Source organism: Peromyscus leucopus, chromosome 3 (genome assembly GCF_004664715.2).
Source record: "Peromyscus leucopus breed LL Stock chromosome 3, UCI_PerLeu_2.1, whole genome shotgun sequence".
NCBI classification, from domain to species: domain Eukaryota; kingdom Metazoa; phylum Chordata; class Mammalia; order Rodentia; family Cricetidae; genus Peromyscus; species Peromyscus leucopus.
Genome location: NC_051065.1, coordinates 14,891,929 through 14,917,163, shown reverse-complemented (window position 1 = coordinate 14,917,163; position 25,235 = coordinate 14,891,929). Strand labels below are relative to the sequence as shown.

Sequence of the window (25,235 nt, the reverse complement as noted above, 5' to 3'; positions counted from 1 at the left end):
CTTAAGGTTATCATTTCAATAATATAGTCATGAACACTTACCTCTCTTTGAGTCACTATATTTTTTTAAGATGAAATGTCTAAGTATCTTAGAAATATGGAAATATAAAAATGCAGTATTTAAGAAAGATAGAAAAAACTGGGTCATTGCACTTTAAATATTTTCATAAATCTTTTTCTTTCCTTTACAAAAGAACTAAACTATGGGTACAATAAAACAAACTTTGGTTAAATAACAGGATACAGTTGTCAAGGATAAATGTAAATATAATAATGAATTTGTGTAACCTTGTTTTAATAAGGTACTGTCTTAAAAAGAGGTAATAAATTCTAAAAATGATGGTTTGCTTTTCTGAAACCAGTACAGACAGAGTTGCCTATTGATCATCATACTTTCTGCAAAACCTCAGCTTGAATCATTTTTAAGTAACTTTGTAAGACTCCATGTATCTAAAAAATTAATAGGTAAAGGTTTACTTCTCAAGTCTGTCCTATGTTAATAGAAGTATTGCAGCAGCCAGTTCGAGCTCCTGGAACATAACAGAGTTGCTGTGTTCTGCCCAAAGCTCGAAGCAGTGTACCTCATGAAATACCTGTGCACACTAGAAAAAACAACAACAAAATCAGTTCCATTTTTCCTCAAAGTGGAAGTGTCAGGCACCCATTACCATTAAAAAGACTTTGGAAGATAGATGAAAATACATTTGATAGTAGTCACTGATGATAAAGGCCATGGTGGTCAATATCAATATAGAAGGTGTGGACACTTCTTAAATTTGTTAGTTTCTCTTGGTGTTTCTTGTGAGGGCCCTTGAGTTCTTTTTATATTTTGGATTTTAACTTTTTAATGGATGTGTAGTTGGTTTAAAAAAAAAAATCTTCCCATTCTGTACGCTGCCTCTTTGTACAAATGAAGGTGTCTTTTGCCATGCAGAAGCTTTCCAGGTTTATGAGGTCTATTTATTAATTGTTGATTTTAGTACCTATGGAAAGAGTGTACTGTTCAGAAAGTCTTTTCCTAAACCAATGAGTACAGGGCTATTTCCCACTTTCTTTTCTATCCGGTTCACTGTATCTGGTTTTATGTTGAGGTCCATTGGAGTTAAGTTTTGTGCAGGGTGATAGTATGGATCTATTTGAATTCTTCCACATGAAAGCCATCTAGTTTGACAAGCACTGTGTTTTAAAGATGCTATCCTTTTTCCAGTGTATATTTCTGACAAAAATCAGGTGTCTATAGGTGCATAGGTTTATGTCTGGGTCTTTATTTCAATTCTCTTGAACAATGTGTCTGTTTTTGTGCCAATACCATGATGTTTTTATTACTATAACTCCATAGTACAATTTGAAATTCAGAATGGTGATACCTTCTGTAGCAGGGTCCTGTGCTGTTGTTCCTTTTGGGGCAGGGGGCCAAGTAGGCACACAGACTCCAGGAGAATGTTGAAACAACAAGCTGAGTTTATTCAGGAAGAGGTACGCCTTATATACCCTCCATCCCACCTGATGAATATGCATCTGCTGGTGTGACATGGCTGCCTCTTATTGGTCTGGGTCATCTCCAGATCATATTTCAGCGGCTGTTGCTAAGGCGATTAGGCAGAACCCAGCTTGGCTCTTGGAAATTATCTTTTTTGCTTGTTTGGGCCAGCTGGCCCTCAAGCCTGTTAGGGGTGAGTCATCCTACAACCTCCAACAGTTCTTTAATTATTCAAGAACATTTTTTAGCTAGCCTAGTTGTTTTTTTTTTTTTGTGTGTGTGTGTGTGTGTGTGTGTGTGTGTGTTTGTCTCCATATAAAGCTGAAGATTGCCTTTTCAAGATCTGTAAAAAAATTGTGTTGGAATTTTGATGGGGATTGTATTAAAGCTGTAGATCGTTTTTGTTAGGATGGCCATTTTTACTATACCAATCCTACTGATGCATGAGCATGGGAGATCTTTCCATCTTTTGCTCTCTCCTTCATATTCTTTCTTTACTGTCTTACTCTTTTTATCATGCGAGTATTTTACTTGCTTGGTTAGAGTTACCACAAGGTACTGTATATTATTTGAGGCTATTGTGAAAATTGTTTTTTCCCAATTTTTTTTCTGTCCATTTGCCATCTGTTTATAGGAGGGCTATTGATTTTTGTGGGTTAATTTTATATCCAGCTACTTTGCTGAAAGTGTTTATCAGCTGTAGGAATTTCCAGATGGAAGTTTTCAGGTCACTTATGTATACTGTCAGATCATCTGCAAATACCAAAACTTAGACTTCTTTCTTTCTAGTTTGTATCCCCATGATCTCCTTCAGTTGTCTATTGCTCTAGCTAAGACTTCAAGTACTGTATTGAATAGATATGGGGAGAGTGGGCAACCTTGTCTCATTCCTGATTTTAGTGAATTGCTTTGAGTTTCTCTCCATTTAATTTGATGTTGGCTAAGGGCTTGGTATAAATTGCCTTTATTCTGTTGCGGTGACCCTAAAACTTCCACCTGGAAATAGCTACAGCTGATAAACACTTTAAAAGCTGTGAATAGAAACATGTTTTAAGGTTTTGTTCAAACTAATAAAAATACAATATATATATACATATATATGTGTGTGTGTATATATACATTTATGTATACACAATATATATGCACATACATATATCTGTGTTACTAGAATTTGAAGAATTTGTTTTTTTATACTCACTGCATGCATTGCCAATTCTTTTAAGCTGTATATGTATATATACCCATAATCTTGTATATCTAATGTGTTTTAAGTAACTATAAAACAATAGATTCCCTGTGTCTCTTTCCACCATCCTTAGTGATATCTCTCCTCCTTCTCTCTCTTCTTACTGCTGCCATACCTCCCCACTCCTCAGCTGAAGTCTGCTTCTTCAGTTTTTGCCAGTTCCCTCTCTGTGTCCTACTGTGTACCTTTCTAGTACCATTCTACCCACCCCAGAGGTCCTTTATATTTTCCTGAATTCTGCAGTTGTTACAGCTTATATATGTATATCTAAAGATTTGGGTCAAAGATCCACAAATAAGAGAGTATATATGGCATTTGTCTTTCAGGGTCTGTGTTACCTCACTCGGTATAATTTTTTCTAGCTCCATTTATTTATCTGCTATTTTCATTTTTCTTTATAGGTAAGTGGAATTCCATTGTATATATGTGTCATATTTTCATTATCCATTAATTAGTTGAAGGATAAGTTTGTTCCCATTTCTTTGATACTGTGAATAAAATAACAATAAACATGGCTACAGTAGGGATCTGTGAAGTAGGATGGTAAGTTCTTTGGGCATGTGCCAAGGAGTGCTGTATGTGACTCACATGGTAGATCTGATCTACTTTATCTTTTAGAGAATTCTCCACACTGATTTCCATAGTAGTTGCACACTGGAGAAAAGAATATCTTGACCAAATAGTGCTGGGAAAACTGGATGTCCATGTATAGACGAATGGAGTTAGACCTGTGTATAGCATCCTGTAGAGTAATAAATGCTAAATGAATCAAAGGCCTTATGTGAATCTTGAAGTCCAGAAATGGTAGAAGAAAACATAAGCAGTACCATACAAAATATAGGGGTGTAGGGAAGGGAATCCTATTCACTCCAGAAGTAAGACCAACAGTTCACAAATGGCACCTCAGAAATCTGAAGTGTCTGTACAACAAAAGAAACCAGTGAAGACAAAGTCCACAGAGTGGGCACGAATTTTTGCCCGCTGAACATCTGATAGAGGTTTAATATTCAGAGTACACAAAGAAATGAAGGAAGGAAGGAAAGAAGAAAAGAAAAGGAGAGGAGGGGAGGGTAAAAGAAAAGAGAAACAAAAACAAAGATTAACGGAAACAGATGACCCAACTAAAAAGTGGGCTCTGGATTTGAACAGACAGTTCTCAAAAAAAGAAATAAAAGTGGCTCAAACATCTCAGAAAATGTTGAACATACGTAGTATTCAGGAAAAAGCAAATAAAACTGCTTTGATATTTCCTCTTACTCCAGTCAAAATAGCCAAGATCAGTAAACAGCTGACAACAATGGCTGACAGAGGTGGTGGGGGAGGGGAGCTGTCATTCACTGTTGATGATCAGTGGTGGAAGTCAGAATAGAGAATGCGTTCCTCCTTACTGCTAGTCTGTGCCTGAGTTATACCATTTCCTGTAACCTCTGGGTCTTTCTTTCTGTGTATTGATACCATCGAGGAAATTTCCCAGTGTCTTAGCTGCTGTGCAGGTCACATGCTCTCCTTTGTCCTACTCACCAGACCAGCAGTTCTTCACTGCCCTTTCTGTTTTTATTCTAAGCTGCCTTGAATGTTTAGTGGACAGTTAGAACAGAGGAAAGCTTTCAGCACAGAAGAGTGCCAAGTTTAATACTGGGTTCTCTTAATTGTTGTTCTTAAATATTTTTTCAACATCCCTTCCACTAGGAATTTGTCCTTGTTGCTTTTGACCTACCTTGCTTTATAAAAAGTAATGCTTGGTGATTTAAAGTCAACGTCTTTAAAATTAAAGTTATGCTTAGTGATACATCATCAAAAGACTAGATTCTGAAGAAGGAATTAGAAAGTCAGTGGAATTCCCTAAAGGAATTCTTACATTTAAAAGTAATTTGTAAAGGGTATGTTTCTGTTGGTAAAGATTGGGAAAGGGATATTTAGTTTCCAAACATTCACAGTTAGATAGGAAAGCAGCCCAGCTGCCACTGCATTGTTCCTATTAAGGTCTCAAAAAATTGGGGGCTAAAAACAAAATGTTCACTTACCATGTCTTTTCCCTCTAATGTTCCAGTTGGGTTGACTTGATGATACTGTTAGACATGTACGGGGACTAACCTACTCCCTCACATGAATATTTACAATATTACTTAATTTTGTCATCTACTCTTGTCATTTTAATAATTTCTGTATAAATTTAAAATATACAGGAAAACTAAACCTTGAAGTAAACTTGTGTGACTCATTTTTTAATTTACCAGTATTTATACTTAATTCTCTATGATTGTATAAAATGACTGTAAAGCAGACACATAAAATCACAGAAGCTTTACATAGTGAAATATGTTGTTTCTGGGATATTAAATTGAAAATAAGAAAAAATACTGGTTTCAGGCACATTTAATAGTGAAATGTTTGTTTTCATTTATTCAATACAATTAATTTTGAATTTTAAACTTATTTTCCATTGTAGTATGTTTATATTGTTAACTTAGACAAATATTATTTATTACATATATCAATGGTTATATTAATCATGTAGCAAGAGTGGTTTTCCTTAGGGCTGGAGAGAGATCTGTCAGTAAAATGCTTCTTAAGTAAGGATGGGAACCTGAGTTCCAATCCTCAGCACCCATACACAAGTTAATATGGTGGTGTATGTCTGTAATCCCAGCACCAGAAGGCAGAAACAGGATCCCAGCTGGTGCTTACTGACCAGCCAGCCTGTATGAATCAGTGAACAAATGAAAAACTACATCTCAAGAAAATAAATAACAACTATAGTACATTGGAGAGTAATTGAGGAAGACACCTGATTTCAGCCTATAGCCTCCATACACAAGCGCACACTTACCTATCTATATTTCTGTACACACACACACACACACACACACACACACACACTCACACACACAAACATGCAGACTGGAATCTCTAATCAGTTCTGTTACTGGCAAGGTGAATGACCTTGAATTAAGTTACTTTTAGTAATTTTCTCATCTGTAAAAATGAAAGCTTTAGCCTTCATTTTTCCTTTCAAAATTTGTAACATTTATAATACAGAGATTCCAAAAAGAAATAATATCCAGATCTGAAAAGAATTTGGAAGTGTATTAGCTCTCATCATTCATTTAGGACTTGTATTATCTACCAGCATTGACTAAGCATCAGGAAACAAACTCGTGTTAGAGACAGATATTCAAACTTCTTGTTGTATGAAACAGCTCTCATCAGCAATGAACAGTTTCTGTCCAAGTGAGCCCCCATGTCTTCCCTTAAAACTCTCAGTCCTTAGAACCACAAAACAAATAGTATCCGCCTTAGTGTTAGAACCCAACTACATTGTTTTCTTGGGTTTATTGACTTCATTTTGTTATAGAAAATGAATAACTTACTTCATGGTATTTGTATAGCAGGAGTTTTACTTTATATTGGCTTTGGGAGTTTGGTCATATTAATGATGGAAGAGGTAAAGGGAATGAGACAGATGGTGTGGTACAGACTTGGGGGTTGGTGGTGAATTGTGGTACCTAGGAAATGATGTATTATAACAGGTACAAAGGAATGTCACTTCCAGATACCTTTGGCCTGAAAATTATAATAATCCTCATATTAGGTTCTCCATCCCCAGACTCTGTTCTCTACATGTACTATGCCCATCAGTTCTGGTAAGACCTGTGAGATGCGCATATCTTTTAGATGTGAGTGATCTGTGGTGTAGAAGCAGCAAACAATGTAAAATTGAGTTAAGTGTGTATTAAAAGTACATTGTATGAATTGTTGTATAGTAGAAAAGAAATTTTAATATATAACAGTTTGTCCTGTTTGACAGGTCTGCTAGCTTTCATACCAGTTCCCACTCATTGTGTTCCTGTTGTGTTGCTAGTATTTTGTGTATTGATCTCTTTTAATCCTCACAGCAACCATCTCTATAATACAGATAGGAGACAGAAGCTGATTTTATTCCTATTCTGTGAGTGAGGAACTGGAAAATCACTTGCCTAAGATCACACACTTAGAGTGTGATGGAAGTGAATATTGAATATAAGCCATAATAACTGTCAGGCCCATGTTTGGCATCAGACATCCTATGTCACCACACTGTACTGATTGTATGTGGCTTAGTCAGGCGGAGCAGATACTTCTTACACCAGCACAGCTAATAAAAGCTGCAGAACATGTTTAGAGTTTCTGGTTCATCCATCGGCGGAACTCTCTGAAACTATGTTTTCTATATTAATTTCAAAGAAAGCTTACTAAATACAAATAAAGTAATTGCTAGGTTAAAATATGAGCTTTGATTTAAAATAATACATTTTTTTATCTTGACATATTAGAGCTGAAGACAAGTTATGCGGCTTATTCTAGCATTTAGATTTAAAGTATTAGATGAAATTTAATATTAAGGGGAATATTAGGAGTAACTATTTGGTTTTCCCAGAGTTAAAATCCGACTTAGATTGAATTGGAGTTTAAAATGGATTTCCTTGATAAATTATGTATCCATATCCATATTACTATCACAAGTAATTATGAAATCTTTTCACTTAGCTGTTAGTCATCATTATTTTTTTTGTAATTGAGAGTGAAACATGCTTGCATTATAAAAGGTTACTTCCTCTAGAATAAGTTTTCCTAGTACTGTTTCATGTTCAAAGTAAACATCAGATTCCCAGTGTGCTAAAAGCTCTTCACATAGAGACCAAAGTACTGAACATTTTAGCACAGGATTTTCTATTTGGCCAGAGTCCAGCCCTTGCTGTCGCTTCTCTTGTTGATAAGTATAGCATTTTTCTTAGCATTGTTTCACATTGTTGTCTTTTCTTTGTAGGAAAAGTTTTGGTTTTGCTTTCTTTGTCTCTGGTGAGTTTGGCATGGTAGCTCTCCTCAGTGCTGCTTTATTTCTCTGTGTGCCTCTTTTCACTTTCTTTTTTCTCAGTGGAACTTAGAAGCATTAAACACATCTTTCTAATACTTTAAAAAATGAACTTTTTTAATGATGTGTGTCATCTCTATAGTTCTAAATATGTGAAAGAAATGGTGAACTTTTGTTTCTACCATAGTTAAGAAAAAAAAGGTACTTATGCCCTCTAAGCCCTTAAGATTTTTCCTCTCAAAATCAAGACACAAAGTTTGCAAATAATGTTAGCCATGCATTTCTAATACAGTCTTTTTCAAAGGAAGCCAGTATAGAGATATAGTTGCATGTTTCCTCAGGCATTGTAAAATTGCCATTCTCAGTAATTTTCAAAATAGTAATTGATCAAATACATTTCCTTTATATTCAAGCCATTCTTTCATAAAATAGATTGATTTTGATAATAAAAACTATTACCAATAATCCAAGAGGAGGCAACTCAGTGTTCAAAAGCTAAAATATTCACTTGTAATCAGTGAGAACCTGCCCAAGACCATGGCATTTAGGGTGAGGAATTCTATCTCTTTGTTATTTGAATCTACTGTGGTATTATTAGTATGTTTCATAAGGCATAGTGCAGAGCTGCTATGATCTTTAAATGTTAATGCTCTTTTCTTATCACTTTACTGTGTAGATACCCTTCATGAGACCCAACTCTGCCACAGCTCATCCTCGGAGGCAGTCCCGGAAACCTCTTTTATAAGTGTGATTTTAAAATGTGGATAAAACTCTCAATAGAGCATATAAACTAAAGGAGAACAGCTATCTTGTCCTTCCCATAAGCTTATCACTGCAAAAAGTGCTTTTGCTTGTCAGGTTTGGATAGAATGTAATTGATCGGTCTGTTATATGGGTAGACAAGGCAGTTAATTTGCCTGTGGATTTTTTTTCCTTTTTTTCTTTCTATTTTCTTCTTTCTCCCCTTCTCTTACTATTTTTTTTTTTGTTACAATACTCAGAAACACTTGGTGTACGCATTTTTAAAAACAACAGTGGGTATTGTCTTGTCAGAATTGTTTTAGTGGGTAAATGTCTTTCCCTCTTGCTCCTTTGGCCCGAGACAATACAGTATTTGGACTGCATGAAGACTAAAGGAAGCCAGTGGGACTTACGTGCTCTGAGCTTCCCTTTGTTGAACAATTACCTCCGTTATTTGTTTGTAAAAGGACAATGCTTGCCACTGATCTGCAAGTCTGTATCAACTTATTTACTACATGTATTCACACATGAAAGAAATTCTCCAATGAGAACAACTCTAGACTCAAATTTAATTTCTATTTGTGATATTCAGCAAAAGTGAAAGACTGGTGAAGATTAAAACTTTCTGGTTTTGAGTAGTATGAAAGCACTTGATATTAGCATGGACATTTGATAACTAGAATTTAAGCTCAAGAATAAACGTACTATCTGTATTAGTCTGTAGGTAATTTTTTCAGAAATACCCAAATTCATTCCTTATTGTTTCATTTAATACGAACTCTGTATGTTCCATGCAATTTTACTTTTTTCAACTTAAATGTGAAGCTATGGAATGAGGGAGATACAGAGCTTGTTGAGTATACAACCTGCCTGCTGAAAGATCTTCACCAGCACCTGTGTCTTCCCTGAGGTTTACAGAGTTTACATTTGATCTTCATGCTTTATTGGTCCAGTTTTAAGTCAACGGCAGAAATACTTTGAATATTGAACCATTTATCTTGAACTGATTTAGAAGAGACTGCTGAAATTGAAATGCACATACACATGTAAATTGTCAAATTGTATCTTGGAATTGCATTGTTTATCATTGTGGATTTGGATTTTTCCAGGTATATGGGCATTTGGAATAGTTTAAGCTGTAGAAATAGACTAGACAATGCTGTAGATAGCCAATGTGTGTGTAATTGTAAAGTTGGTGTCTCTAGTAATCTGTAGTTATAGGAACCATATGACTGGATAAAATGTTTAGTAAAATTAAACATGTAGGAAATAATGTATAAAGATGCTATTAATTTATTGATAGATATTATAGCACTGGAGAAAATATCCATAACCCTTAGGAAAAGCAATATGCTTTTTTAGGTATAAAGAAGAACCAACTATTATTACTTAATTTATGGAAAAGTTGGTAAACACCAACAAACTTTATGAAAAATTACCATAGCAGATTAGCATTTTTCAAATGAACTATGCCTTAGGCCAACTTTCTTTTAGCATAAGGTAAGAAAACATTAGTGGATATTTTTTAATTAGGGTTTCTTTTTCCTTCCTCTGCGTTTCTGTTTTAGTTCTGAGAATTCATGGGTAGTGTGGTTGTAATGGCACTGTTAACCAAAAGCCCTTTCCCATTGGTTATCATTAGAAAAGGCCAATTACCATTCTTCATGTTTTAGTTTTCAGTGGTAGATTATACTCTTCCAAGTTTGGTAAACAACCCATGTTACATGTTTTTCACACATTACCAGTATAAGTTGCACAGTTCCTAAATGATAGTTTCTTAAAAGTCTCCATCTTCTGAAGAGAAAAAAAATGAAATATTTTCTCTTAATAATCTTCTAAATAACAGTAGAAAATTAGCTTTTGCCCATTACTGGTCCATTGCTATTAAAGAGCAAAATTAATGTTTATCTAAGCAAATATTTCAGAATGATTTATATCTTATAAATATGTGTAAAGGGGAATGACAGCTCAGGTATTTGACAGTTATATGCCACAGAAACAGAAATGAAAGAAAGTTAACATATCAGGAAGGAGCTGGGAGCATGCTTAATTGGTACAGTGTACATGCGCATGAGGACCAGTACCCATGTGAACAGTGGGTACACTGGGTCAGACTGGTAATCCAGTGAGTGCTAGGGCCAGAGACAGCAGGGTCTCTGTGACTTAGTGGCCAGCCACCATACAGATTGGGCAAGTACCAGGCGAATGAGAGATCCTAGCTCAAAAGCCATGGTGGACAGTTCTGAAGCAGGATGGCAAGCCAACACACACACACACACACACACACACACACACACACACACCATGTTATACAATATTGGGAAAGGAATTAAATGCCTCTGAAAAAATACCCAGTAGATGATATGGTAGTGATGCATCAGAGTCACAGGAAGAATTTGTTGAGACTTGACTGGCTATCATCTTCTTATCCTCCTTTTCCACCACATGTTCTCTCCCTGCCTCTCTGGAGTTTTTAATTCTGTAGATTTGTGATGAGATGAAACAATCTGAATTTGTAACAGGTTCAAAATAATGTTGATTTAGCTGATCAGGGATTACTAAGTCAGGATTACTTTGAGAACAACTGTGTATAGTTATTTGTTTAAAATAATATATTCAGTATTGATTAATAATGAATGTTGATGTCTTTAAGGGGCTCGGATTTCTCAAAGTACTTGTTTCTGGACAGAGGATTTGTAGAAAAGTAATTTCTTCTGAAACATACAACGTACAACTTCCTTCATTTTTAAAAACTCATTTAAATATTTATTTCACAAATAGAGCAACACTGCTTGCCCAAAATGTCCTAGTCTTTTTGTTTCTTGGGTTTTGTTTTGTTTTTTAAGAGTTAGGATTATGTATCATATGAAAATAATGTTTAGCTTTAGCCTGTATTGTGTTTTAAATTTAGATATTTATGCATCACTTATGTATCACTGTGCTTTGTGTTTCCTGAATGTTTATCCAATATTATATGTGGCATAAAAATAGATTTCTGACAAATAATATTCATTTTAGTTGGCCTCCTTCCCTGTTTGTATATCCTATTTCGTAGGGAAACACTTTTGAAGCACTCAAAGTTACATACTTTAAACATTCTTACATACATCCTCATCGGTATGTTTTACTTGACTCACAGTATGGAAACATTTTACCAAGATCTGTTTAAGAATTCAGAAAGATGCTGCAATAGATTAGAACATAAACAGTTTTCAAAATATTTTTTCGTTTCTGAAATTATTTTTGACTAGTGAAACCTGTTGAAGAGACTTAATAGGACACATAGGCAGATATAACAGAAGACAAGATATATGAAGGGGAATTTATCCATAGCTGCCTGAGCCATCGCCTTGTAAATTTAGATAACAGTAAGGATTGTGAACGGAGACAGGTTTTACAAGTGATTTTTTATTTAAAAAAAAAAAATGTAGGCTTATTTCCTGTAGCGATCACCCTTAGGTGTTCTGTAGGCCTGCCAGTAAGATTGACTGCTGTTCAGGTACATAAGGTGTAATGAAATTGAATGTTCATGCTGGGCTTGGTAAATAAAATGAGATTGACCCCCTAGCCATTATCTCATTTACCTGATTTACATTGTAAAATCAGGATCTACACTATTTATTGGAGTATAATTAGTTAATTATGAACGAGGAAATGCAAAGTTATGTGGAGCTTAAACACAGCAGGTTGTAGTGCTAAAAAATGTCCAAGGGCATGAGCAGATGGAGATCAGTTTATTAAAGAACAAAGCAGACGTGTTTCAGGTATGGAAATGTCTAATCATTCTCTCATGCTGTGAAGAGATACTTGACCTTATTGTGTATTTTCATATGAATTGCCTTGTTTCGTGTTCTATTTTTTGTTTCGTTTTATTGTTTTTCATTTTACTTTTAAAGTTGCAAGCTGGCTGTTGCAGATGTAGATAATGAATTGAATCCACTCTTTAAGCGGACTTGGATTTCACTTTTCCCGAATAGTGCTTCAGTCTGTAGTCACCTGTAATGAAGAATTTTAGACTGTCCTGCCACCCACCCTTTCATTGTTGCTGGGGAGAGACATCCCCAGGAGCATTCATGAAATAGGTTCACGTGTTCCACATTGGTCTGCAATTTGTGAAATATGATTTAAAACACAGTTTCTAATTAATTTGTATAGGAAATGCTTATGTAGATGGCTTGCACTAAAATTGTTAAATGTTATAAGGAATAAAATATCTTAGTTATAAGTATCATACCATTGATAGAATGTAAGAGTGTTGTGACAGTTCATATTTAAAATTTTTAAGGGGACTCAGTATATATTTATTCTATTTGTTAAGACATTTAATTGAAAGGATTGGTCACTGTTCACTGAAATAACCTATCACTGTAATTGCTAAATTTGTGTTTGAATTGCTAGTAAGGTTTTATTTAAGCAATGTTAATATTCAAGACTAATTGATGGGAAAGTCAGAACCCCACCCCACCCCACCCCCAATCTGTTCTCTTGATGCTCTTGTTTCTAAGTGAAAAATGTAATGTAATGTAGTTTCAGAGACAATTCTTTATCCAGCATTGCATAGACTGGGAGGGAAGACTGAGTGAGTATTGTGTTCTATTAAGGTAACAGAATATCCACAATTGTCAACATCAATGTGATCCTGAAACAGTACATCCCTTTAAAATCTGAGCCATAGATTTTGTTTCTTTCTAAAGGCCAGTTTATCATGTAGTCATAAACTACTTGCTTAGGAGGTGTACTCACTTATTTCATCTAGTGTTTTTTTAAGTAGTTACTTAGTGTATGCCCCAAATGAACTTATTAATTGGAAATTAAGAAAGTTAAATCATTTAGAGCAGTGTTTCTCAACCTTCCTAATGCTGTGACCCTTTAATACAGTTCCTCATGTTGTGGTGACCCCCAACCATAAAATTATATTTGTTGCTACTTCATACTATAATTTTGCTACTGTTATGAATCATAATGTAAATATATGTGTTTTCCAATGTTCTTAGGCGACCCCTGTTAGGGAGTTGAGAACCACTTGATTAGCTTATGTTTAGGCATAAGAGAAAAATAAATCAGTTACATATTTTTGCTTGTTTCAACATTGTCAATGTCACTCAACACCCAATTTAATGTTTGTGTAGATCATAGCACTTATGAAGATCAATCATTTTCTCTACTTTGTCTAGGGTGCTATACTTAATCATAATGCTAAGTAAGTATTTTAATACAAATAGAGCTGTGTTTATTTATTTAGTCTCTATGTTTTGCTAAATTAATGTGTGAAGACCATATAGAACTTCTCTGTCACTTGTATCTGTATCAAATATGAATGTGGTATGTAGGAAGTTATATTTAATAGGTACATAATTAGTCAGGTTTTGTTTTACATTATAAATTGTGTTTGTTTAATTTCATTAAGCTGTAAATTTTAGGATACTCTGTAGTCCAATGTGCACAGTATTTATTAGATATTTTAAACATACTTTAAACATTGGGTTTACATTTTATTTAAAGACACATTCTTCATATGCTAGTTTTATATTCTCTTTTCATGTTTAAGGTATTGCCTTCTTTTTATTATAATGTGCTATTGGTATAATAATGTTTTTATTACATACACATTTGTTTAATAAAGTATGTTGTGTTATATCACAATACTTTTGTGGGTCATTGACTTCCTTTGAAAACTTGTTTTTATTCACTTTATTTTGACAAATTAAGTATGTGTTATTGTATTAAAATGTGTTCAAGTACTTATTAAAACTAGAAACTAAGTAAAATTGATCAGTAACTGTTTTTACCCTTATAGTTTTCAGAATATAGCCACTATGGACTTACTTTTTGAGTTTTAAAAATACTTGAATTTTCTATACAGCCAAAATTTGCTAGTTGCTAAATTTTGATAAAGAATTTTACAGTGGTATGTATGCATGTATATTATGGTCTATTATTTTAATCTTCTATATTCTATGTTTTGAGGATTTTAATGATATCTCTGAAATTCATCAATGGCTCTTTAGTTAACACAAATTCTTGCAAATTCTGCTAGATTTAACCTCTGCCGTTTAGGTGATAATTGTAACCAGTACCTAAAATTGTGATTTCTTTCAGTTTAACAGAATTAATGAATTTTTTTTCTACATGAAAATAACTTGTAAAATTCCTTTGGATATCTTATATTTTTTATTTACTTGGCAAACCTATTAATTTCAAATGGGGTGTTTCTCTCTGTGTTTCTCTTTCTGTCCCTTGGATTTTGGTGGTTCCTAAGGGTAGAGACCACCGCTTTATGCTATTTAAACTTGGAGTTGCAGCTTTTACTTCCTGGTGAGTAAGCAAGGACCTTAGAGAACTATCCTAACACCCCCAGTTGTCCACCATCATGAGAAAGACATCCTGAAATGTACCCTGATGAAGGTGTCAGGAAGAATTAGGTCATCTCAAAAGAGCAAATGCTTCACTGCATCTTCTGAAAGAGCTACCAATACCAGAACAGGTATTGGATCATTTAAATTTTTTAAATATATTTTTAGATGCCTCATTTCAAACATGGTCAGTTTTCACAAGCTCAGTAGTTTTAATGGTCTAAATTCTGCATACAGAAGTTCCTTTAAGAAAATTGTTAAAATTATTGTTGTAAAAATATACTGATAATATTAGGAGGCAATGCTGGTAGTTTTTAAACAAGTAATAATCCCAAAAACCTTGAAAAATTGAATGTAAGGAATCAGACAAAACAGTAGGTGAATGGTATTTTAACTACAGAGACTTGACACAGACATGTAGTACCAACTGCAGTCAGGACTGATGATCCCAGTGTAGCAGAGAAGAGAAATGGCATTTTATGTATCCCAAATAATGGTATAAACCAAATAATGGTACTCTTTATAAGTTTGCCATCAAGGATTAGTGACATATTAGACCCTGTACTTGAAGCAGTGTTCCTTTACTATCTATGACTTTGGACCTTTTCATTAGCTTAAAAAAGTCATACATCAAAGGTTTCTGTACCCCAATATTTAGTGTAATGGAAATTTTAGCCACTGAAATATAAATTAGTTCAATTGAGAAAGGAAGACCCTGAATTGTATGGGCTTACTATATGGTATTCTTATTTTATATTTGAAATTAGCTATATAATATTATCTTTAAATGCCAGAGCAACAGTATTTTTAACATTCTAATTTTTAATATATTTTGGATGCTTTTATTTCAACCAGTGGTAAAATATATAGCATTTATTAGTTCTGTTTTATTTTATTCACTCTTGTAACTGCAATTACAATAAGTGTATAATTATGGTTAATTTCTTGAATCTCAAAGGTTTGAGAAAAGTTCATTTACTATTTCATTGATAAGAAATGAGTTGTAGAGAAATAATGGATAAACGATGGCAGGTAACTGTCTCACACTGTTTTTTGCCTGGATAACTTGGCTCTTGAGAGGCTAGGTTTTTGTAACATGGTAAGAAATTTTTACTTAAAATATAGATTATTGGTTCCTTTATTGTGATCATTTCCTAAAGTTAGTTTTCTTTCTTTCTGTGGCATATGCATAAGATTAACTCCTTTCTGTATTTCCCCAGTGCGTATTAAATAGGAATTTTGTATTGTATTCAAGCAGTCTGATTAATAAATTGCTTCCTTGGTGTTTTGCTTATAAATTAATTGACTTGACACTCAGAGCCCGTGAGAAATGAGTAATAAAGAGAATTCAATTGGTTAAAAAAAAAAGTATTTCTTTTTAATTTGAAGCACAAAGAAAATCAGGAATCTAACCCTTCTGTAAAATATAACAATTTGATATTGGTGGTTACATGTTGGTCTTATTATTCCAGTTGATGCAAAATTCTTTTTAAAAACACTGAAATAATACAGATTTTTCTTCATTGTCAGCAGGATGAGATTGTCTGAAACGAAGAATAGGTATGGTAGTTTTCTTAGATTATGTACATCATATGAGGCAAGATACTATCAAAACATGCCAAGTGTAAAATATCCTTGGAAGTGCACTGAGAGAACTTGACAAAAATCAGTAATATTCAGTCCTTGAAATGGTCTCTTCTTGTATATGTAAATATTCTGTTATCTAACATACAAAGATTGTATTTGCTGTAGGTTGTGTTAGCATGCTGTAAGTGTTAGACAGTTCACTTGCAGCATACTTTAACTTGGAAAAATACAGAAATGAAGTATAATTTGTATGGCAATGATTATAGCTTAGACTTCTGTAAACAGTCTAGTGGACAAATGATTAATTCTATTAGTTCAAAATTGAATTTTTGATTGCTAGTTTTTTTTACATATTCATATATGCTTAAGAATTTTATTATTAGAATGTTCTGAATGACAGTTGCCCTGCAAATTTTATGACTGTTCCATGTTCCTCTACAATATTTACTTCAGATTTAGATCACCTTTATTATAAACATTAATTTCAGAATCTCCTGAGCAAACTATAGAATTAGGTGTTAAAGTAGTAATGTGTAACACTTTGTCCTTTTGTTTTTTAAATAAATACTTTGAATATTTAGATACACTGTGAATCTGCTTACCCTACAGATGTGATGAATGCAGACTGTGCTACCATTTTGGCTGTTTAGATCCTCCTTTGAAAAAATCTCCTAAACAAACAGGCTATGGATGGATATGTCAGGAATGTGACTCTTCGTCTTCTAAGGTAAGGGTAAAAGTCTTAAAGAAAAATGGCTGGGTCCTTTCTCTTGACAACTTTTCTATATTATAACATATACTTTCTAATTTTAAAAAATGAAGAAAAAACTATATTAAATGACATAAATTTCCTCTATAGAGTATTTAGCTGTTTTGTATGTTCTCTGTATTACTGTAGCATATTAAATAATGTTATAGTAGAATAATGTCGCTGCTATTTTACTACTTTGAGGCCATAGCAGGGAAAAAATATTGTTAGACAAAGGGCTTAACAATAGAATCCTATTTTATCTTCGAGATAAGTTTTTATTAGAGTTGTTTTGTAGAGTCCTATCATTAAAAAATCTAATTTTGATAATCTAAACTTATTTTAGCTAAGTATAAAGGATAAATATCAAATAAGTTTAACAGTTTAGCGTCTAAAATAAACTGAATTTTTTTCAAAGTATCAATATTTTACCCTTAAATTATGGCAGTTTATAGTTTGTTTCTTTCTTTACAGTGAGTGAAAGAATAGCTAGATTCTTGGTCTTTGTACTCATTTTACAGAAGAGCTAGATGTATTTGAATGAGGACATTCCGATCAGCTGTGTGTTACCAGTATTATTATTTTATATAAAGATCATAAAGTAAATGCTTATTGTAGTATGACAGCCATGCTTTTTTTTTTTTTTTTTTTTTTTGGTTTTTTCGAGACAGGGTTTCTCTGTGTAGCTTTGCGCCTTTCCTGGAACTCACTTGGTAGCCATGCTTTTTTGATAAATTGAGTCAATGCAGAATAACTATCATGTTGTCAAATCAAGTATTCTTGAGTAGTCAAGATTTATTCTGGCTTGACACAGAGGCCTTCTGAAGCTTTTTTCTTAAGCTTCAACATCTTTGGTCATTTACAAGATAGTTTCTATCATAAGTTAATACTGTGTGCCTAGAAAGGCTATGTATTTTCTTCCTCCCTCTACTCTATGTTTCCCCTGCATTTCTGCTTCCATCTACTTATTCAAACCAAATGCCCAGCATCATTCAGAAGCCTCCTCATCCTTATCTGACACAGTGAATCACTTCTGAGGCTTTAAGTGTTGCCTTCCTTCCTGGTACCTTAATTTCATGCCTTCGGTGTCTCATTCCATTACAGTTCCTTCTGCTCTAGAAACCATCGGAAGAGCTCTCCCAAACTTATTTCTCTTTTATTGTTCTTTTCACTAGGGACCTCCAAATGAAATGTGAAACAAAGTGACATTTAACTTAATTCTATCCAACATTCTGTTTTAATTTCCATGTCTAAATATATTTTATAATGTGCATAAAAAGTTTAAAATATTTCTAGACTCTATAAAATTACAACATTTATAAAAATACAGTTATTTTTTATAATACCAATTTCACCACAACTGACTTTGTTTTGTTAGGTTTACTTACATTGTTATTTAGTAGTGAGGGTTTGTGTATGTGTGTGGTGTTGTATGTGTTTTATAGAATTTTAGCACTAATGAATAGGTACATAAAATTAAATGACAAACATACTTAATGTTTTTACAATCGGTGAATAATTTAGTATATTCATTTCATGCATGTACTTAAATAGTAAACGTCCTTTAACAAAGTAGTCTTTTTCACACCTCTGTCTTAAATCTTGCAGTGTTTTCATGTCATCCTACATTTACAAATATAACCAACAAAAATCAGAAAGCTTATATTGATGCATACCCATCTAATCCTCAGTTTCACTCAGATTTTCTATCTCAGTAATACCCTTTATTATAGAATAGTCCTGATAGGATCATATATTGAATTTAGTTTTCATATTTCTTTGTTGCTAGTTATGGACAATTCCTTAGTATTTCCTTAACTTTCATACTTACCTGTTTTTATTAAACATAGGGCATTTATTTTAGATAATACAGTTTTCTAATATTTTCTTTGTGATAAGACTCTCACAGATACAAGTGGAGAGATGGCTCAGCAGGTAAGGTTCATACTGTGCAGCTAAGCATGAGGCCATAAGCTCAGATCTCCAGAATCTACAAAGAAGTCTGGTGTGCCATCTTGTACTGTAACCCTAGCACTGGGAGGGGCGGAGACTGGCAGATTCCTGGAACTTGCTGGCCAGACATTCTAACCAAAATAGTGAGTTCTGGATTTAATGAGCAAGTCGTGGTAGGGAAAGATAGATGGCATCTGCCCTCTGGGCCTGACATGTGCACACATATTTAAGTACACCCACTTGCATGTATGATGTAAACTGGACTTAGGATTGTGTCCTTAAAAGAATTGTTCAGTCCTTCCCAGGCCATCCTTGATAGAGATCTCAACAACTGTGTTGAGATCTGACATTGTTTATTGAATGTAAATATTTCTTTTAAAGTGGCTTTTCCAGGTCATATTATTCATAGGTCCCACTGCAGATTAAGGTACAAGTACAGTGACTACATCTGTTACTTTTCTGTCATTTCATCCTTGTTCAGATTCTTTTTTTAGAAACTGTAGACAGGATGAGCTGTCAAAGCATGGTGTCTTCTCTTTGACTCTTCATTTGTTTTTCTCGTGTGTTACACTTATATACAACACAGTTTAAGTGTGTATAACAGTAATAAATTCTGAACTTTTTTTGTTTTGTTTTGTTTTTTGTTTTGTTTTTTGAGACAGGATTTCTCTGTGTAGCTTTGCGCCTTTCCTGGAGCTCACTTGGTAGCCCAGGCTGCCCTCAAACTCACAAAGATCCGCCTGCCTCTGCCTCCCGAGTGCTGGGAATTAAAGGCGTGTGCCACCACCGCCCGACAATTTCTGAACTTTTATGCATAGGAATCTTTTCTAAATCTCTTATGTTAGTGTGAATGTTACAGCCCTGGAGGAGAAGGTAGCCTGACTTGTTGAGAAGTCAGGCTCTGCCTGGAACCTGCAATAGGGCAGCTCCGGAGGCTGGAGCCACAGCAGGACAGCTCAGGTGTCCAGAAGTCAGGTGATACCTGGTGCTGGGTGCGGTGGCGGTGGGGATGGTTCCCCCACCCCCGCAGGATAGAGCAGTCCCGCTCCTCTCCTAGAGAGAGCCAGTACAGTGGGGCTTTGCTCTGCTCTCCCCCACTGAGGGGGCTTCCCAGCAGAGCTCTGCTGCTCCTCTCCGGCCAGGAGTGGCTTCTTCTGCTACACTCTGCTAAAGGGGAAACCCTTGAAGAAATGTAGCAATCTCCTCTGGCTCTGGCGAAAAGTTGTTAATTTTCCTGCTCAGCCTTGCTTAGCTCCCCCTAAGAGAAAGTCTCACCAAGGTTCTTCTGTTCTGCTCCAGTGAATGAACATCTTCACCTAAGACTCTTTTAAGAAAGAGATTTATTTGGGAAGGAAGAGTCCAGGAGAGTGGTTGTGTCTGCTGGGGTGGGAAAGCACAGCCAACAACTGAACAGGCAGAAAGGCTTTTATATAGGGCTTCTTAGGGGTGGAGTTTCTCCAGGGAGAAAATTTTCTGCTCAGAGATTGGTTATATTTCCTGCTCAGGGGTCGTTTAGTTTCTTTGGTCAAGTGTAGGGATGGCTCTGATTTCAGGGTCAAACTGTGTCTCTTTCAGTGATCCTTTTTAGCCCTTTGGCTCTAATTTTAGGACCAGGGCATATTTGTTGCCTGGGCTCTGATTCTAGGGACAAAGTGTGTTTCTTTGGCACTGGTTTCAGGGTCAGGGCATGTTTCTTAGGTTCTGGGTTTAGGGCTAACGTGTTTCCTTTCACTGGCTCGGGTCTCAAATCCAGAGTGGGTTTCTCTAACTAGCTCTAGTTACTTTGGCTGGCCCCTTTCTTTACAGCTGGTGTTTCCAGAACCACACATGTTTTACATACCTAATACAGTTGGCATTTCTTGATAATCATTTGTAATAAAATGTCAGAGTAGGAAAAGAAGTTTTTAAAATGTTTATTTTATACCTTTGTTTGCAGTGAGAAATTTAAAATTCTGAAACTGATAGATAGGAGCAAAATATCAATGTATTTATTTTCAAGTAAGGTAGTTTTGACATTTGTGCCTCTTTGGGAGCTTAACAGAACAGTCTCCCCAAGGAGTATCTTGCCACAATACATTAAACAAGCACATTTAATTGAACTTGGTAATATGGGAGATTGAATGTCTGAATTTTATGTATTGTGAAGATTTATGAAAAATATAAAATTAGAATGATGTATCCTTAAAAGTTCTTTTAAATTTGAAGCTTATAACTGATCCATAAAAAGGACTTTCTAATACTTTAACTATTCATTTGACCTCTGGTATTTTATATGAATACAGGTTGCATTTTAAGTTTCTGAATTTAGCATGACTGAAAGAGAAGTCATTTTCATGTAAAACACCACTTCACTGTCCTGATGTGGTTGTTCTGGCATTTGAACATGGTGATTAGACCTTACCGAGTGCTCTTCACTAATTTTTGCTTTTTTTTTTATTTACTTTTTCATCATTCAAGATTTGTAAAAATCAGAGAGAGAGGTGGGGGGGGGAGAGAGAGAGAGAAAGAGAGAGAAAGGGGATGTTTTTATAAAGCAATGTGAAACACAATTTCCTGCTGCTTCCTACTTTACCTTTTTACATACCAAGTAGAATTTTCTTATTTCTTTCAGAGCTTCACATTAAATAGTGTGAGACCATGTGTAAATTTACATGCAGAAAAATATACATTTCTTCCTAGAGTTAAGAGGCAGTGATAGCTATCCTTATAATTAACACATTTTTAAACCAGGACATTGATGGTTCTCTTAACTACTAAAATTACATATTATCCTATCATGTACTTTTCTAAATGTATTGTATATTATTTCTGAAAGGTTGACATTCTTTAACATCAGTAATTTATATTTTATGTTAAATGCAGAATGGTGGTCCTCTAAATTACTTAGCAAATCATGATTTAAGCAATAATTTTGTCAAGTCTTAATAGGAATAGTAGGAAAAGATCTAAGTGATGTGAATATAAGAGGAAATTCAGAAATTATTTCTTTTAACTGAAAGCACGACTGCAGTAACAGGTGAAGAATGTTTCCAAGACTTTGAAAACATATTAGTTCCTTTTAATTTATTGAACCTTTAGCTGGAAACTGAGATGAAAATGTAAAATAAATTAAAAAATACCAGCCAAGGCTGGGCACGCCTTTAATCCCTGCACATGGGAGGCAGAGCCAGGAGGATCTCTGTAAGTTCGAGGCCAGCCTGGTCTACAGAGCAAGAGCCAGGACAGGCACCAAAACCACACAGAGAAACCCTGTCTCGAAAACACCAAAAAAAAAAACCAAAAAACAAAACAAAACAAAACAAAAAAAAACAAACCCAAAAACCAAAAAACCAGCCAAAGATGAGTTTAAGATTTATCTGGGCCAGTGTGATGGTTCCTTGGGGTAAAGGCACTGGGTAGGCAAGCCAGACAACATATCCCTAGGTTCTATCCTAGAGTCTATGGAAAAATCCAGACACTTGAGCATAAATCTGCAATCCCAGTATTCCTACAATGAAATGGGAGGTAGGAAAAGGAAAATTGCTTAGAAGCTCACAGGCCAGTTAGCCAGTGGTATGCAATGAGAAAAGAATAGCAAAAGAGACCTCCCTCAGCAAGATAGAATGAATGAGCCTACTCCTGAAAGTTAACCTTTGACTTCCACTCAGACCTGATAGGAGCATTAAGTGGGGGTGGGAGGGTGGGCACGGGCACTACTTCCTAGTTTTATAATTCACCTCAAAAACAGTCTACAAATATATTTACCTCTATATATTTATCCTGTCTCTAGAATAATCTGCTAGAACAGAATTTCCCCATTCCTCTGCTTAAAAGTACTTGAAACAACATGCAATAAAAGGATATGCTGTTGATACAGGCTCATTGTTTAAGTGTCACTGCTGGGTTTGGAGACTTTTGTTATAAGAACTGTATGCATCAAGTAGAATAGTGACACATGCCTGCAGTCTCAACACTTGTTTGGCCAAGTCAGGATAGCTGTTCTCAGACTTTCTACATAGATTAACTTGGCCTCACCCTTTTATTGCATGTTTCAGATATAAAATCCTAAAGCCTTTTTAGGATTTAATAATGTAAAAGCTCAGATATTGCTTCATTGAAAATAAGCATGTCTAGTAATAAGAAAAGGGGAAATACCTTTTCACTAAGTGGGATTTGCTTTGGTCCATGGAACATATAGGGAATAAACCTGTTACCACAGATGAAACGAAGATGGGCTGGGTGAGACAGTGTCTGTGCTCAGGCAGGTGCTGACTGACAGTATGGAAGGTCTGTTAACCATCAAACTGCGAGGAAGATGACGCTCTAAAATGAATTTTAGTGGGAAAAATAGCACTGTATTTTAGCTGAACCAAGTCTTACTGTTTGTTTGTCCTAATTGTGAAGTTGAGATTAGACCAAAGCTGGCCACATCACGTTCAGTCTCTTTCACAAAGACGTTCTGATTTGAGTAGTATCAGCCACTTTCTATATACACTGGAATAATTTTGTGGTTTCTTATTTTTACTATTAGCTTTCCTTTGCAATAAAATTTCTTTTTGAGATTGTATTTTAATTGCAATATATCTCCCTTCTCTTTTTTCCCTCCAAGCCCTCCCATTAACCTTCGCAGCTCTCTTTCAAATTCATGACCTCTTTTTCATCAGTTGTTATTGTATGCATGTATGCATTTGTATATACATTTATGTTCCTAAATACAACCTGTTGAGTCCTTCTGACATTACTTGTATGTATGTTTTCAGGGCTGACAGTTTGGCACTGGACAGCCAGTTGGTGTATTTTTTCCACGGGAGGACAACCTCTCCCATTTCCCACTCTATTCGGTTGTCTGTAGTTCTTTGTGTAGAGCTGAGGGCTCATGGGCTTTCTTCACTGTCCAGGTTGGCAGTCACAAATTTTGTTATTTTAAAATTATACATTGTTTGTAAGTGAACTAAATACTAAATGTAATGCCATTCTGGCTCATTTGGGTTAACTTGCTGGTATTGTGTTAATTCTTTTGTTCCTTAGCCATAGTGTGAAATTATCATCCCAGCTATAAAAAGTCAGATAATAGGCCCCATCTTTTGTCAGCTAAAACTATACACACACACACACACACACACACACACACACACACACACGTTTTCATTCTATCCTGTTCACATCTGTGTCCTAGCTCAGTGACATTTTTCTGATTTGAGATATCTATAATTTGTAGGTTTGATTTTTTTTTTTTATTTCCTTAGGACTTTTTTGTATGCTCAACCTAATTTCTGATCTCTGAAGATGCAACCTCAGTATTTTCTCTGAAGATTTCTTAAAGGTTTATGTTAGTGTTACACTTTCATTGAAGTTATATTTTTACTAAATGTACCTTAAATAATAGCCACACATGATTATCTGCTTCATCGGTTTGAGAACTCTTTACAGTATTCTTATAGAGGTGATTTTCTTTTTCTTTTAGAGTCATTTTGAAAACTCAAGCTGCATCAGGGCATTTTTGTCAGCAGTATGTTATTTTCTCAGTTCCTTTTTTCCCCGTTTCTTTGTGTTGTTGCCTTTGAGAGAGGATCTCATCTAGCTCTAGTTGCCCTTGAACTCATATTATAGTTGAGGATGACCTTGACTACCTACTCCTTCTTTCTCTTCCATCAGAAAGCTGGTTTATAGGCATTTACCTGCCATATGTAGCCACTTATGAACCATTTGAGTTCTTGAAAGTTTTACTATTTTGTCAACTTTTAAAATCACATACTATTTTTATTATATTTTTTAAATCAGAATTGTAAGTTCAGGTTATCAGCTGTATTTATAAGTCTGCTCTCAGGATGTATAGGTAGCATGTAGCAAGTTGTGGGTGTAAGGCATTAAACTTAATTTTATTTTGTTAATATAATTAGGTAGCTGCAAGAGCACATAACAGCCATTGCTCCTTAATAAGTCAGCTTAAAACTCACTGTCTCTATCCTGCCACTCCTTTAAATATAATTAATTTAGTGCCACTCTAAGACAGTTTAAGAACATGAACAAAATAGTTTTCACAAGAAGGGAGAATGCTGTGTAGTTTATAAAAACCTTGCCCAGGCCAGGCAGAGTGGTACATATCTTTAATCTGAACACTCAGGAGAAAGAGGCAGGCTGTGAGTTTGAGGCTGACCTGGTCCCTAGAGCTCTAATCCATCAAGGGCTACAGACCCTTGTTTCAAAAGGGGAAAAAAAGTCTTTTCATATCTCAGTCTTCTTTTCTTTCCCAGGGAAAAGTGCCACTTCATTTTTTTTCCCATACTTAAATTTCTG

The 25,235-nt window shown here is 34.9% G+C and overlaps 1 protein-coding gene across 6 annotated transcripts in view; it reads left to right on the top strand.

The window, feature by feature from the left end:
- The window catches only part of Phf14 (PHD finger protein 14), a 202,261-nt gene that overhangs the window by 94,425 nt on the left and 82,601 nt on the right, over positions 1 to 25,235 (top strand). For 4 of the 6 annotated variants that reach the window (XR_005091034.1, XM_028894650.1, XM_028894653.1 and 1 more), the window contains one exon: positions 16,868 to 16,985. Coding sequence is in view for 5 of the 6 variants with exons in the window: in XM_028894650.1 (XP_028750483.1) it covers positions 16,868 to 16,985 (118 nt within the window). In the remaining variant the exon portion in view is untranslated. Of the gene's footprint in view, positions 1 to 8,253; positions 9,204 to 16,867; positions 16,986 to 25,235 lie in introns of those variants that run through there. The other 2 variants (XM_028894652.1, XM_028894654.2) reach the window with 1 other exon arrangement.